The sequence below is a fragment of the Panthera tigris genome, chromosome B3, assembly GCF_018350195.1.
Source record: "Panthera tigris isolate Pti1 chromosome B3, P.tigris_Pti1_mat1.1, whole genome shotgun sequence".
Lineage (NCBI taxonomy): Eukaryota > Metazoa > Chordata > Mammalia > Carnivora > Felidae > Panthera > Panthera tigris.
Window position 1 is genome coordinate 80537743 of NC_056665.1, and position 15668 is coordinate 80553410.

Sequence of the window (15668 nt, forward strand, 5' to 3'; positions counted from 1 at the left end):
TAGAACCATTCTGAATATTTGTCAGTGTCCAATTTCCACATGAGCTATACTAAAACTAATTGTACCCTTCCTTTTTTATTTTAGAATGAGATGGCAATTTATGAATTCATCCATAACTTTGTGGAAGTTTTAGATGAATACTTCAGCCGCGTGGTAAGTCTAAAAACTAAAAAAATGGTTTTTGTCTTCAGCCCAACTTCCCAGAAATAGGTCTATATCAAGAACACATGTTAATATAGAACTTCAATGTGCAAAAGTTAAAACTCAAATGAGGCCACATTTTCTTTACCTTTCCTTCTGGCTCAAAGTGTTACAAACCTATGTGTGCCTTAGATCTTTATAAAGACTTAGTTCTACAAGACTGAGAACCTCTTATGTCTTTCTTTTAATTAAGAGACTTTGCTATTTAATTTATTCTCCCTCTCTCTTTTATTTTTCTTTTGCTTTCCCTCCTAAGGCACCAGGACCCTTTTTAGTTTAGGAATCATTTCTATCCAAACCCTTGCTTTGATGGTCAAAACCAACTCCCCTTAAGGAACACATGAGTTCCTCCCCCAAAACCCCTTTTTAAAAAAATGAAATGAGGGGCGCCTGGGTGGCTAAGTTGGTTAAGCATCCGACTTCAGCTCAGGTCATGATCTCGTGGTCCGTGAGTTTGAGCCCCGCGTCGGGCTCTGTGCTGACTGCTCGGAGCCTGGAGCCTGTTTCGGATTCTGTGTCTCCCTCTCTCTGACCCTCCCCCGTTCATGCTCTGTCTCTCTCTGTCTCAAAAATAAATAAACGTTAAAAAAAAAAAAATTTTTTTTTTAAATAAAAAATAAAAAAATGAAATGAAACAAAACAAAACATAAACCCCAGCTGTATTGAAATATAATTTACATACCCCAAAACTCACCCATTCAAAGCATACAGGCCTTTTTGGGCACCTGGGTGGCTCAGTAGGTAGAGCGTGTGACTCTTGATCTCGAGGTTGTGAGTTTGAGCCCCACGTTGGGTGTAGACACTACTTAGAAATAAAACCTTAAAAAATAAATTAATTAAGTAAAATAAAGTTTATAGGTTTTAGTATTTACATGAGTTGTGCAACCACCACACAGTCAATTTTAGAATATTTCCTAACCCCAAACAAACACCATACCTATTAGCATTTCCTTCCCAGTGATCCCCCTCCACCTGCTCCAGGTCTACTTTCTATCTCTATAGGTTTGCCTATTCTAGACGTTTCATGTAAATGGAATTGTATAATATGTAGTCTTTTGTGACTAGCTTTTTTTACTTAACATAATGTTTTCAAGATTCATCCATGTTGTAGCAGGTATCAGTACCTCTTTCCTTTTTATTGCCAATTAATATTCTGCTATATAGATATACCACATATTATTTATTCATTCATTAGTTGATGTATATGTGGGTTATTGATACTTTTTGGCTCTTATGAATAATGCAGCTTTGAAAATTTGTGTAAATATTTTTGTGTGGCATCATAGTTTTAGTCTACCTAGGAGTGGGATTGCTAGGTGATGTGGTAATTCCACGTTTAACATGTTGACGCACTGCCAAACTGTTTTCCAAAGTGGCCGCATGATTTAAATTCTCTTTAACAGTGGTTGAGGGTTCTAATTTCTCCATGTTCTTACCAAAGTTTGTTATTATCTGTCTCTTTGATTATAGCCATCCTAGTGGGTATGAAGTGGTATAGAGGCCAATCAATGGTGGTTTTGATTTGCATTTGACTACTGGACAACAAACATTGAGGAGCTTTTCATGTGTTTATTGGCCATTTGTATATCTTCTTTGGAGAAAAAGTCTTCAAATCCTTTGCCCATTTTTCACTTGCACTATTTGTCTTTTTATTGTTGAGTTGTAAGAGTTCTTTCTATATTCAGAATACAAATCTCTTTGAGTGAATTGAGTGAATACAAAAACAAATCTATTTGATTGAACTAACTTAATTTGAGTACCTATCAGATATAATTTAAAAATATTTTCTCCCCTTCACTGGCTTTCTTTTCACTTTCTTGATAGTGTTCTTTGAATTACAATAATTTTTAATTTTGATGAAGTTCAATTAATTTATTTTTTCTTTTGTTGCTTATGTTTTTGGTGTTATGTCTAAAAAGGCTTTGGAGCACTGGGTGGCTCAGTTGGTTCAGCGTCTGACTCTTGATTTCACCTCAGGTCATGATCTCACAGTTCCCTAATGTCATGAAGATTTACTTCTGTGTCTTTTATTAACCCATACACAATTTCTTGTCTTCAGGTTTGTTGAAGCAATAAGTCAGGCAACATTTGCCACCATAATGTCTGTCAAAGTGGCTAGCACCACATTCATCTGAAGGGCACTCCTGACAAAGGGACTGATTTTGACATTCTCATCCAACTTACAGTATTTCAGGATGGCCAGTTTAACTTTCTTTCTCTTATGCTTATTCTTCTTGGAAGTGGTGTTAAACTTCTTCCTTTTCTTAGCACCATACAAAGTCTCAACACAAGATGAAGAGTGGGCTTCTTTTGCAGTTACAGTCAGAGTATATCCATCTTCCAGTTGCTTCCAGCAAAGATCAGTCTCTAATGACCAGGAATTCCTTCCTGATCCTGAATCTTGGCCTTCACATTTTCTGTTGTATTTGAGGGTTCAGCCTCAAGAGTGATGATCTTCTCCATAAGGGTTTTCACGAAAATCTGCATCCTGGTGGTGGTTCCAGATGGCAGATTGGAAAAGCTTGAGTAATTTTTGTATATGCTGTGAAGTGGGGTCTAACTTCATTCTTTTGTATGTGGCTATCCAATTTTCCCAACACCATTGGTTGAAAAGACTGTTCTCCACCGCCCTCTTAGTGAATTGTCTTGTACCCTTGTTAAAAATCAGTTGACCACAAGTGTAAGGATTTACTGGGGCACTTGGGTGGCTCCGTTAGTTGAGCATCTTAGTTTGATTTCAGCTAAGGTCATGATCTCATGGTTCCTGAGATCAAGGCCCGAGTTGGGCTCTATGCTGACAGTGTGGAGCCTGCTTGGGATTCTCTCTCTCCCTCTCTCTCTGCCCCTCCCCTGCTCATATTCTCTCTCTCTCTCTCAAAATAAATAAACATTTTTAACAAAAGAGCACATGTTAAAAAAAAAAAAAAGAATCAGTGAAGGTGTTTTACTCTGTTCCCATAGGCCTTCCTGAGCCTTAGTTAGATATTCTTGAGAGGTAGTAGTGGCACAAGCTGAGTTTTCAAAGTTGTTATGTTTCTTTCATTTTGCTTTAAAAGTTTTTTTTAATGTTTACTTATTTTTGAGAGAGAGAGACAGAGCATGAGCATGAGCAGGGGAGGAGCAGAGATAGAGAGGGAGACACAGAATCCAAAGCAGGCTCCAGGCTCTGAGCTGGCAGCACAGAGCTCAATGTGGGGCTCGAACTCACGAACCATGATATCATGACCTGAGCCCAAGTCAGATGCTTAACCGACTGAGCCACCCTGGCACCCTTCTTTCATTTTGCTTTTAAATAAAAGGATTTGGAAGAAACTGTTTCTAGGCTGCTTCTTCCTGAGGCAGTGAGTGAAATCTCCATAATAAGTAATATTGAGTTCACTAAAGCCTGCTAAGGGCAAAACTCATGTTAAGAAGTTATATCTTCAGCCTAACTCCTAATACCAGAATTGTTTGGCAAATTCCTTCTGCATGGGACAATCAACTAGCCTGTCTTCATTGCCTTAGTGCAGTGGTTTTCAAAGTGTTGTTCCCAGCGACATAAACATCACCTGGGAACTTACTAAAAATACAAATTGTGGGCCCACCTCAAACTGTTGAATCAGGAATTCTGTGTTTTAACAAGCCTTCTGTATGATTCTGATGCATATTTAAATTTGAGACCCACTAACTTAATGCTTACTGTCAGCCACTTCCTCATTCAGGGGTTGGATCTTGCAATTGCCTCGTGGCCTGCAGGATGGCAGTGCATCTAGTTAGGAAGGAAGTAGTGCTGAAGCTGGAAGATGGCAAGGAGTCAGGCCTTTCCAGACTGGCCTTGAGGAGACAGGGGCCATTGAGGCTGGCTTTAAACTCCATGTTTGTATTGACTGCTTGGAGAGGATGCCATAAATCAGCACTGACCAATATAACTTTCTGCAGCGATAGAATTGTTCCGTGCGTGTGTTATCCAGTACAGTAGGCACTAGCCATGTATGGCTTTTCAAAACTTGAAATGTGATTACTGTAAAGGAGGAAGTGAGGAATTTAATTTTAATTCATTTAATTTACCACATGATGCTAGTGGTTACCATAGTAGACAGCACAGCTCTAGCTCCTGCTTAATCCTGACAACACTGTCTTACTTACTTACTTATTTATTTATTTATTTTTGAGAGAGAGAGAGAGGAAGAGAGAGGGAGGGGCAGACAGAGAGGCAGACAGAGGATACCAAGCAGGCTCCACACCATCAGAGCAGAGCCTGAAGCAGGGCTCAACACAGGGCTCGAACTCAACACAGGGCTCAAATAGTGAGATCATGACCTGAGCCAAAATCAGGAGACACTTAACTGACTGAGCCACCCAGGCCCCCCTGACTACCACTCTCTTAAGACAGATTGGTTTGCAAGTCAGGGTCTGTGATTCAGAGCTGGCCACGTTCAGCCATTTTAAGGCAACACCTATCAAGAAGAATAACATTTCCCAAAAGAGTAATGTTTTAAACCTGGGATGATAAGAGTGAGTACAAGGGCTATCATTGCTAAGGTTTTTGAAATTACTATTATTATTATTATTATTATTATTATTATTATTATATTCAGTGACTGAGAATAAATAGCACATTGCTGAATTCTTGCTGTAATTCTGGGAAGAGAGTCAGTGACCACATAAACCACAGAAGTGAAGATTAGAATTTAATGTAAACTGGTGATTACACAGGACTCGGACAGTACTGGGAGATGACTCAGTTTAGGATGACAGTAGCAGAAAGAAGAGAAAAGCAGAGGGAAAAGAATACTATGGGAAAGAAAATAGAATCTGTCCCACTCAAAGAATGCCTTGTCATCTAAGATTTATTTTTAGGTTTGTGAGTTTTAAACATTCTTTCTGAGGCTATTTTTAATCTTAGTTTCCAAATCTTAAATTTGGAGATCAGTCTCATGCTGTCTGGGCTGAAGGAAGCATCTCAGCATCACGTTTCAAAACAAAAAGCCAACCCAGTTAGCTTCAACAGAGGCAGTTTTGCAAGAGAGGACAGTGGCTGTTGAGGTGGGCTCAGCATTTTCAGTCCTTCACTTGACAAACCCAAAGTCTTTCCAGATACAAATTTAACTCTGTTTACTTTTTTCTCCCTCTATGACTTTTATTTTAAATGTTTATTTACTTTTGAGAGAGAGAGCATGAGCAGGGGAGGGACAGAGAGAGAGAGAGAGAGAGAGACAGAAGATCTGAAGAGAGAGCCCAACACAGGGCTCGAACTCCCAAACCATGAGATCACCACCTGAGTGGAAGTTGGATGCTTGACCAACTGAGCCACCCAAGCACCCCAAGTTTTTTATGATATAAACGTCTATGATCACTGAAAAAAATTAAAAATACATATAAGCAAAAAGAAAGGGGAGAAGATCATGAGTAAGTTCATGAACTACTGATAGATACTATTAGGTACATTTCCTTTTAGACTTTATGTATCTGTCTATATCCAACTATATCTGTATCTATCTTTACATATACATATATCCATGGGATAATACTGAATATACCGTGTTGTAACTTGCTTTTATTTAACAATGTCAGTACTTATATATCTGTATCCTCATTTGTGGATCTGCTATAATTTAACTAGTCCCCCCTTGATAGATACTTTGCTTGTTTTCAATAATTTGTTACTATAAACAACATTACCCTGAACATCCTATCACACATTGTTATGCTGTTATCTAATTATCTCCTTAGGATAAACTTCTAGAAATAAAACTGATGGATTCAAAGGGTATGCATATTATTAAGGCTTTTGATACACGTATCAAATTAGCTACACATCATCTGAACAGGTTGAGTTAGTCTAGTCTCTCTACCTTTCAAAGATGAATTGTTCTGGTTGGCAAAATTCCTCTAAACTGCAGCCTGTTTTTCTTCTTAAAGAAAGCACAAGCCCAGACTCCGGGCCTTCCTGCTCTCACGCTTCTATGTACAGAGCTGCGTCCCCCACCTGCTCCCCGGCTTGTGGCCAGGGCAGCTGCTAACTGCTAAGCGCACGTGTCCCAGGGGCTCATTCTCATCCTTGTACTCTTTTCTCTTTTCCAGAGTGAATTAGATGTATCCTTTTTCAAAGCCATGAGCCAGGTTTTCCTCAGTACTTGGCAAAGCACAGGCTAGTCCTGATCAGGTAAGTGCCCTGATTGGGTCAGGAAAACAATTCAGCAGAATCCATTATGCCGATCATCAACAACCGACAAGGAAGTCAGAGGTATGTAGCAGCTTTGCAGAAACAACCCTGCCCTTTTTTACAAAGATAATTCTTGTTATGATTTTTCTATTTTTCAGACATGGCAATACTATGGTAGTAGTTGATAATAACTGATATATAATAGTGTAACTTCTTTTAAGCATATAGAATAGACCTTTCCAGAATCTAAATAACACAGCCAGAAAATGCTTGGTCCTCCTAGAGGGAATGGATTTTCATGGCTCCAGGTATAAATCTCCAGAAATCCCCCATGTGATCAGAATAAGGCCTTCAAGGATGATAAAATGGAGGGTTAAAGAAATTGCCTGACTTGTATCCATTTACTTTTATAGCAGAGAAAGCTCTCCTTTTCTTCACTTTCTTCTCCCTTTTAAATCAAAGCATGCCAGGGTCTCCTCAAATAAATATTATTTGCTTCAAATACTGCAGATCTGTGGATTTCAACAGGGCCCCCTGGGCTTTGTAAGTACTCTGAGAAGCAAGTGGACTTTTTAAGTTAATTTTTACTACAAAAATCTGCATACCATTTGAAAACAATAAATGAAAGAATCCACTGGGAAAACATCACGCTTAAATCTAGAATAGTAACATTAAAATAAATATATATTAATTATAACATGTTTATATATCTATATATCTACATAGATATAGATACATATATCTATACCACACACATATCCATTAGACTAGTATATTTGGGGGAAATGGCCATTTAGCGTTTACTGTTGATAGAAAATGTCATCATGTTGATGACAAATTGGAGGCTGTATCTGGGAGCCTCTTTAAATTGACTGAGAAAATCTGAGTGCCCTCTAGTGGTGAGTGACCTAAATCTACGCTCCCTTTGACCTAGGACACCCAAGACCAGGCCGTGTATTAAGGTGTTATTTTTATTCAGCATGTTACATTCCATTTTAACTAAGCCCTTTAAAGCAACTCACAATAAATCTCTTCCTCTTGTACAGGGGAATAATAAAAATGCCTTTTGATTTAAAAAATCATCAGGAAGATGGCAAAAGCTGTTAAGACACTTCACTAGGAGTACAGAAACCCAAGTTCTGCTTTCAAACCTGCCACCAAACTATATGTGTTGGACAAGACACATAACCCCTTCATTTCAAAATAAGAGAATTAGGCTAGAAGAGCTTTAATTACCTCTCAGCCTTAGTATTTGATGTTGCCATGACTCTAAGTGAGCTGAGTTACCTTACACCTAGAACAGGAAGAAAGAGTCTAACTGGTCTAGAAGTTCAGAAAATTAAAGTGAGTCAGATATAACAGAGTACGTATTATAGCTGAGCTTGTTGTATTGATGTGTCTTACGTACTAACTACAGGTAGAGACGGGTTTGTCTTTATAACCCTCTGGGGTATAGCCTAGCTCCAAGTCATGAGCTCCACCATTCTTTCTCTTTTCTTTTTTCTTAAAGATTTTATTTTTAAGGAATCTCTACACCCAAAGTCACAACCCTAAGATCAAGAGTCGCATGCTCTTCTGACTAAGCCAGCCAGATGCCCTGAGCTCCAGTATTCTTGTTCAAATTTAATTTCCACACCAAGGCACACAGTTTGTATTCTTTCCCTCTATTTTAGTTTCATTTTTGCCTTCCCTTCCTTTCTACCTTATTTTTTTTTAATTGAAATACAATTAACTTACAAGGTTAGTTGCAGATGTACCTCTAACTAACTGACATTTTACTGGCCTTAGGAATTACTTAGGCATATCCACCTGAAAGATTAGGAATTTTGCATCGGTAAGAGAAGGGAACTAAGCCTTTCCAGACCTGGCAGTGTATGCCTTTGCTCCAGACATAACTTCACATGGACTTCTGGTGGCCTAAAAGTGGAACAGGTAGCAGGGCAGGTAGGATATGAGATACCTGTCTAATATTAACATTTTTAAAAGATTTCCACCCTCAGCCATATGAAAAAAAATGTAATTAAAACCCATGCCTTTAGTCTGCCTCATACATCGTTTTTTTTTTTTGTAACTATCATGGGTCCAGGGAAGACCGCTACATACCAGTTTCATAACAGTAAGACAAGGGAGCCTGTTGGAGATGCAGCCTCAGTTTCCTGCCCCCTTCTCTGTGCAGGACCATAGGTGTTCTTTATCACCACCCTGGTAGCCTGTAACTAGGAAGCTGCTGAAGCAGCTAGCATTGTTTAGGTCTGCTCTGCCAGGAAAGCTTCCTCAGGCCTTGAAAAGCTGAAAACAAGCAACTTATAATCACTGCAGCCTGGAGCTAGTTCTCCCAACACTCAGAACACCCATCTTTGTGCTTGCTTGGGCTTAAGAAAGCTTTCCTCGTCCGCCCACAGGAAACAGACATGTTTTAAGGCTTGGCTTTGGTGCAGCACCCGGAGGATGGAAGTCAAAACCTCACGGAATTCCCAAGAAGCCCTTTACTTGCAAGCTTTTCCTCCAGAAGCTTTATCACCCTGAAGCACCTTAAGAATGGGGCAGCTTTCCAGAAACCACCTGTTTAGACTTTGAGAAATAAAATGCACCATTTGTATACAAGCCCTAGAATGGGCCTGTTCTAGTAGGACTAACATCACAGAACATGACAGACCATATTTTAAAAAATGACCTAAGCACAAGAAATCAGGACAGAAATTCCGGCTTCTTGAAAACCCTTCCACTAAATGGAAACTGTGTGTTGCATTTAGTGTCAAGAGGGGCAGACTCTTGGGACCAAGCATGTCAGTGACATAAATCATTCACGTGCAGTGCAGAAGTTCCTATACACTCTTCGCGATCTACTCCACCTGCTGGGTTGAAATGTTGGCCAGAGGATTCCTGAGGCCCTGCTTCTTTAGGGAAAGTTTGCCCTATCACTCTAGTAGACTTATTTAAGACTTCCCATTCTGTGAATGAAGATGGTTTTTAGGAATCAACTAATGAGCTTCTCCAGATGTGTTCAGCTATGTAGCCCCAGGTTTGCTGAATTCTCCAGACAAGTGATAATTCAAAGGAGCTGTCTCCACCTGCTTTGGTAAATAGGGAATGGCACCAGTGAACAGTGCTGTGTGGGAGATGCCCAACTCCTCCTCAGTTCAGTGCATACTTACGGTATGTGTCAATGTACAGAAAACCTTAACAGCCTTTTTGGTATTTGGTGCCTTTAAAGAGGCTTAAAGACCTTGGTTTATTTGGGCTAGAGTAGAATCCAGGAGTGCTATCTTTAGACTTCAACAACTAGCGTCCCTTTCCTGGGTCCTGTGCTTTAGAGGGCAATACTCTGGCTCTCCTTCAGGAACATCTCTCTCTCCATGGGGTGAGGATGCTTATCCAGAGCCTGCAGGTACCCAATCCACTTCTTGACCACACTTCAGCTACCTTGGTCCCCCAAACTCACTGGGTACCCATATACCTGAGCTTGCTGCTAGTAGGACTGGTATAGACCTCTCCCCAACCCTTACCCCAGGACTGGCGGGGGGGCGGAGGGGGGGCAGGAATGACAGACAACCTGGGATAGTAGCTGGGGAACAGGCTGGAATCCCTATTTATATTGCAGTGCCACCTATACCATAAATATAGGGTAGGCCTAGAATCCAGAATGTTTTTCTTGATTCAAAAATATCTTTTAAATAAATCTTTATTTTCTAAGTCCTTAAAACCCAAAAGCCTGAGCAGTTCTAGAACCTTAAAGCTCACGTGGGTGATGTGAAAGTACCTCTTTATCGCAGTTGAGGGTGGGGGAGAAGGAAGGGCCTCCCTGCATCCTGCTTGCACTCTCTGTGACTCAGCTAATTTTCTACCATGGTGCTCCCTGGAGGAATGAAGGCACCTAGGCAGCACTAATCAGCACCACCAAGATTTGCAGTCAGGCCCTGATTAGGGCCCAGAGCCCACTGTGGGGCATCAACCTCTTGTTCCTTCGTTACTATCCTAAAATTACAAACACCTTTAGAGGTCCAGAAACCAGAATAGGGCTTCTCTGATTAGGAGATAATTTCAAACTGATTTAATGAGAAATCACAAAAGCATTTGTTCAACTAGGGGCTTTGGAAATGCTGGTAAGAAGAACAAAGTTCTCCAGGGAATCCTTCCAACACCACAGTGGTAGCTTCTAAATAAACTGAAATTGCCTCCATGTTCTGTCAGAAAGTCACAATAATAAATTAAGTCATTACCAAAAGATTTCTTTTGAGGTATTATGGAGTATGTGATTACATCAGGAAATGGCTTGATATTGTCAGATAGGAGTAAACTAGCTCCCCTCTTCCTGAAGGTTACATTTAGAGTCCTAGGATTTGAGTACTTTGGAACTAGAAGAAAACTACATAATCATCAGGTTAAAACCTCATTTTTTAGATGAAAAGGCTGAAGCCCAGAGGGGTTCTGTGACATGTCCCAAAACACAGGGCTACTTTGGGACACAGCTGGTACCAGTCTCTGGGTTTCCAGGGCCCTTGACTCCATGGCTATAAAATTAGAAGATTAAATTTGACAAATTATATATATATATATATATATATATATATATATTTTTTTTTTTTTTTTTTTTTTTTTTTTTTTTACAAAATTTGTTATCATCTGGAGATTGTGGTAATTTAAGACTTAACAAGGCATTTATATAGTGCCTGTCACCATGCTATCTTGGTGTTGTCAAAGTTTTTCCTGATGTAGGAAAGAAGTTTTGGGGAAACCCTAGTTTTCGGTTGGAGGAGTCGGACATGATGAGGGTACCTGCCGGTCTTCGTAAGAGCGTGCTCTCCAGGAGTGGCGTTCACATTGAGTAATTTCTAAACATCTTTTTTTTTTTTTCTTTTTAAGGTATGTAAATTGAAAGCAGGGCTGCAAGGGGTGAGAACTGGCCCGTGGGCTCAGGGAGTATGTCTTTGGGAAGGGGAGGCACTGAGGGGCAAGGGAGCCAAAACCTTGTCAGCACGAGAGCTGCAGTCAGTGCTGTCATGAGTGAAGAGTCTCAGAATGATGAACAGTCCCCAAGGGAGTCAGCCATTTACCTGGGAAAGGGATGTGAAGGTTCCAGATTAAACAGGTCTGCCCTCCGGACTTCTCCGACTCTCACTGGCCTCTCACTGGCCTTCGCCGTCTCCTTATTTTCTCTAAGTGCGTTCTCTGCGTCCTTCGATGCCATATCCATCCGCCACTATACCTGCCCAAGTCTGCCTGCCTGCCTGCCTTCCGCCCACTCCTTTTGTTCCACGCTTCCGGCTTCCAGCTGTTTGACTCAGAAATAGGGACAGCGGGTTATGAGGGGCAACAGTGTTAGGGGAAAAAACAAGAGAAATGGACAGGCTCATTTGACCCAATGCTGACTTTCATATTTGTGTGATTTTACATAAATCTATATAAATTTAAAAAAAAACTACACCTGGATGTCTTGTTGCTCTCAGAATATGAATGGGTCTTTAAGGAAAAACGTATTGAAAACAAACAAAACAAAAAAGATAAATTCCTTTTCAGCGGCCTAATTCACAGGAGGCAATACTAAGCCTAAAAGTGAGCAGCAGACTATATTACCAGTAGAGTATATCCCGGACTGTGCACTGTCGTGAGTCTTCTATAGAATAATATTTGAATTTTTGTAGAAAATGTGAACACAAGGCCCTTCACAGTTTACCTAATTTCATGGGAGACTGAATTAAAATATAAACAGGAAAGCAAGTTTTTTCTCCACCCCACTTAGTTTTTCAACAACTTTGTTAGCTAGGATCTTAAAAAGAAAGAAAGAAAGAGAAACCAAGGAAGACGACAAGGGATTTAAGACCAAAATCTAGAATTATACATTTTAGTTTCTAGGCTGAGTTCTGCCTTAGAATTGCTTTCCAAGTCCCATTTGAATGTATGCTGCTCAGTTTTCTCTTATTAAAGGATAAATAGACCACTACAGTGGTGTTAAATTACCATACTGAAAAAGTGATTTATGATTCAGAGACCAAAATTCCAATGTGGGAACCAGAAACATTTTAATTAGAAAACTGGTTTCAGGTGGCACTAATATTACTGGGGTCCTAAGATGTTCCACTTCAATCCACATTACACATAGAAATTCAGCAAGAATTTTGGGCCTCAGGATTGGGAAAAAGTGGGGCTTTCTGAATCTGCTCTTTAGGAGGCTGGCCATAGTTCACATCAGCTCCAACCACAGGGTGTCCACAAGGGGAAACCAAGTGCCTTATGGATCTTTAAGTCAGTCAAGTTCAGTATAACCCGCAACTAGGACCCTCTTGAAAAAGTCCCTTCTCACCTCACCACAGTAATAGACCAACAGCCTGGGCCTTTCTCGCTTCATCCTCTTTGAGATGTCAGGGTTGAAGCATATTTGCCTATGTTTATTGCCACAGGGCTTTGCATTATAGGGCTTTTTTTTTGGTCCCTGCTCACCTGACATGTAGCTCAAATGCCATTATTCTTGGCTTCACCAGTGTGTACAAGTTGCTTATAAACCAAATCAAGATGTAAACAACAGCTGGATTCTTATTTTAAAGGAGTCACATGATTCCAGGTGGAAATCTGCTTTCAGGGTTTTGCCTCACACTGGATTTGGTCTGTGTTTTCCCTATATGGTGCCAGAAAGCTACATGGTTATTAAGGGTTTGAACCAGATACTCAGACAGGCAGTCACATGCCCACGGTACAGGGTGATCTCACTGAACAACTCATGTTTCTAGGATGTTGGGAAATTCAGACTTGTTGAAAGACCTTGTCTTTACAATGTGAGGATGTCAGTGGTTGATATGATTCAGCAGCAATTCTAATCTGAATTTCAAAACAAGTGGCTTCTTGCTCAAGGGGACATCTGAATTTTAGATCATCTACTTACCAAAGTCTTAAGCTTGATCCCTAAACTAACTCAAATAGACAGATTAAAATTAGATCTCCTCTCTCCAAGAAAATCATCTTGGATGAGTTCACATATTCAATGCACCAAGGCTTTCATTGCCCTTAATGAAAACAAAAGGGGGATTCTGCAGGCCATTTTTCATGCAGCCCCCTGTGCTCCCCAACTCCACTTTGTACTGAGCTGACATTCCCACTTTGGCTTCTAAGTTCTGGCTTCTGGGTCTGATGGAGTCAAGGGCCTAGTATTCCAGTCCCAATTTGGTCATGGACAAAGCAATCATCATCTATATAATTGCAAGACATTATTAATAGGTATATCAGAGTAAAGCTTTTTTTTTTTTTTTTTTTCCTTTTCTGGGTCATTTAAGGACAGTTCCCATGGGTTCCTGAAAAACAGTTTATTCTGCTAGAGGACTATTTGCACAGAGCTTAATGAGATATTAATGCAGAGCCTAATAGGAACTTAAAAGTCATTCACAGGGTTGTATCATTTTCTGTAGATGTACTTCACAAAACAAATACAATATAGATTTGAACATGTGAAATTATTGAGAAAAAAACCAGGTGGTAACAATTCACTTTACCAAGGTTCACTATTTAATTATGAACTTCCCTAGTGCATTTAAATCACTCATTTGTTGACTGAACAATGAACAATCTGAAACAATGTTTCAATCAGCTGTTTTTTTTTTTAAGAGACCAGGATCATGTTCTTTAAAGACATGGATTAATAAACTATTAAAGTATAAAATTCAGAACCATTCAACTATTGTCATCTTATTGTAGTTCCCATTCTCCTTTCACAAAAGTTCACTGAAGGGGCTACTGGGAGAAGAATTTGGCTCCTTCCAATTAGCTAGACATTGTAGTCTAACAACATTTTCGTCTTCCCCCATGTGCTATACTGACTTTCCACTAAGAACATCGGTGGAAGTGGCTCCATATTTCTCAAATGAGTATTTTTAGAACTGTTCATTTATGCAAGATAGTCTCATGAATTTCAGAATTTTTATCTACTTGGGAATTAAGTCAGCATTGACTTGCTTCCTTCATTCATATCTACTCTTGGTTATTTTTTTCTTTAGCGTGACAGAAAAGATAGCTTAAGACATAAGGTTTTGTAAAAGCATTTGGTTTTGGATGAAGTATTTAGGGCTGAGGGAGGGTATATACTCAGTAGCCTCAGGCCTCTCCTGAGAAGTGTAGAAGCAGAACCATCAAGCCAAAGCTGTGGACGTAATTCCAGCTCCTGGCAATTACCAGCCATGTGACCTTGGACAATGGCTCTGAGCCTGTTTGCTACATGCAAAATGAGGATAATGTGTAACATTTATACCATAGAGTTGTAGAGAAGACTGAAAAAATTATGTAAAACAACACAATGTCTGGAACATGAGTATTCCATAAATGGTGGCTATTACTGTTGAGGTTATTATTGTCTGGGAAGACAATACTGTTCTTGTCCGGTCACCTTCTTGCCAATGTCACTTACTTTATTCTCTAGTTCATAGTAGATTCACTTTCCCTCTGGCTAAAAGGTATAGCTATTCCATTTCTGTGCACATAGGCCAATTAGCTTAACCAGGATGAAACTGGGTGTGCATGTGTACATTAAGGTAATCATTTCTAAAATAGACACCAATTTTAAATCTAATTTCATAAATTCTGTAAAATAAACAATACTTCATGCTTAGACTGATTTACATGGGAAAAATTATAGGCTAAGTCATTATTTACTGTTACATGTTAATAACATTTTTGTATCTCTAGAACTAATTTCCTTAATGTGAACTTAGATAATGTTTAATTTGGATAAAGTACACATTATTTTGGATGAGATGGTGTTGAATGGCTGCATTGTGGAAACGAATCGGGCAAGAATTCTTGCCCCTCTACTCATTCTTGATAAAATGTCAGAAAGCTGAATAATGGAAGTCTCTGCCAGACAACATCAACTTGTGGAAGTGAGAATACCGTGGAATACCTCTTTACATCTGTAGCCCAAAAAGTCTGCAAGACTGTACACTGCGAAATGGGGTATCCTTCCAAAGACATTTTATATAGGTGTTTTCCACAGTTCCTAAGTGGAAAACAAACTGTATTTTAAAATATGGTGTACAAAGAAAATTTTTCTCTAAGAGACAAATTTTATTTTCTAACCATAAGTATTTTTTCCCCACTTGTTCAACTTTTGTTGGGTTCTGAGGGTATCTTTTTTGTTCTTTGCTTTCCTTTGTATGTTTAATTCAGGATAGCAGCATGAGAAGAACATGAGACAACTATCAGCCAATGAAGTTCTAAACACAGAGCACTTCGAATGTTTTCTGAATGCTTTTTCCTTAAAATGTCTTAAGTCCAAACTTCACTGAATTGTGTACCTAATAAAAATCGAGAATTAAATTTGATTTGCCAGTTTCTAAAAGCC

At 39.5% G+C, this 15668-nt stretch overlaps 1 protein-coding gene and 1 pseudogene across 6 annotated transcripts in view; one reads left to right on the top strand and one right to left on the bottom strand.

Annotated features, from left to right (window-relative positions):
• AP4S1 (adaptor related protein complex 4 subunit sigma 1) overlaps nt 1–15648 on the top strand; it is a 51625-nt gene extending 35977 nt beyond the window's left edge. For 4 of the 6 annotated variants that reach the window (XM_042989522.1, XM_042989523.1, XM_015544680.2 and 1 more), the window contains 3 exons: nt 85–153; nt 6265–6276; nt 15040–15648. In XM_042989522.1, coding sequence (XP_042845456.1) covers nt 85–153; nt 6265–6276; nt 15040–15168 — 210 coding nt within the window. In that variant the 3' untranslated portion in view covers nt 15169–15648. Of the gene's footprint in view, nt 1–84; nt 154–6264; nt 6347–8748; nt 10713–15039 lie in introns of those variants that run through there. The other 2 variants (XM_042989525.1, XM_042989526.1) reach the window with 2 other exon arrangements.
• On the bottom strand, nt 2232–2842 carry LOC107181155 (annotated as a pseudogene).
• Nucleotides 15649–15668: the final 20 nt, after the last annotated feature.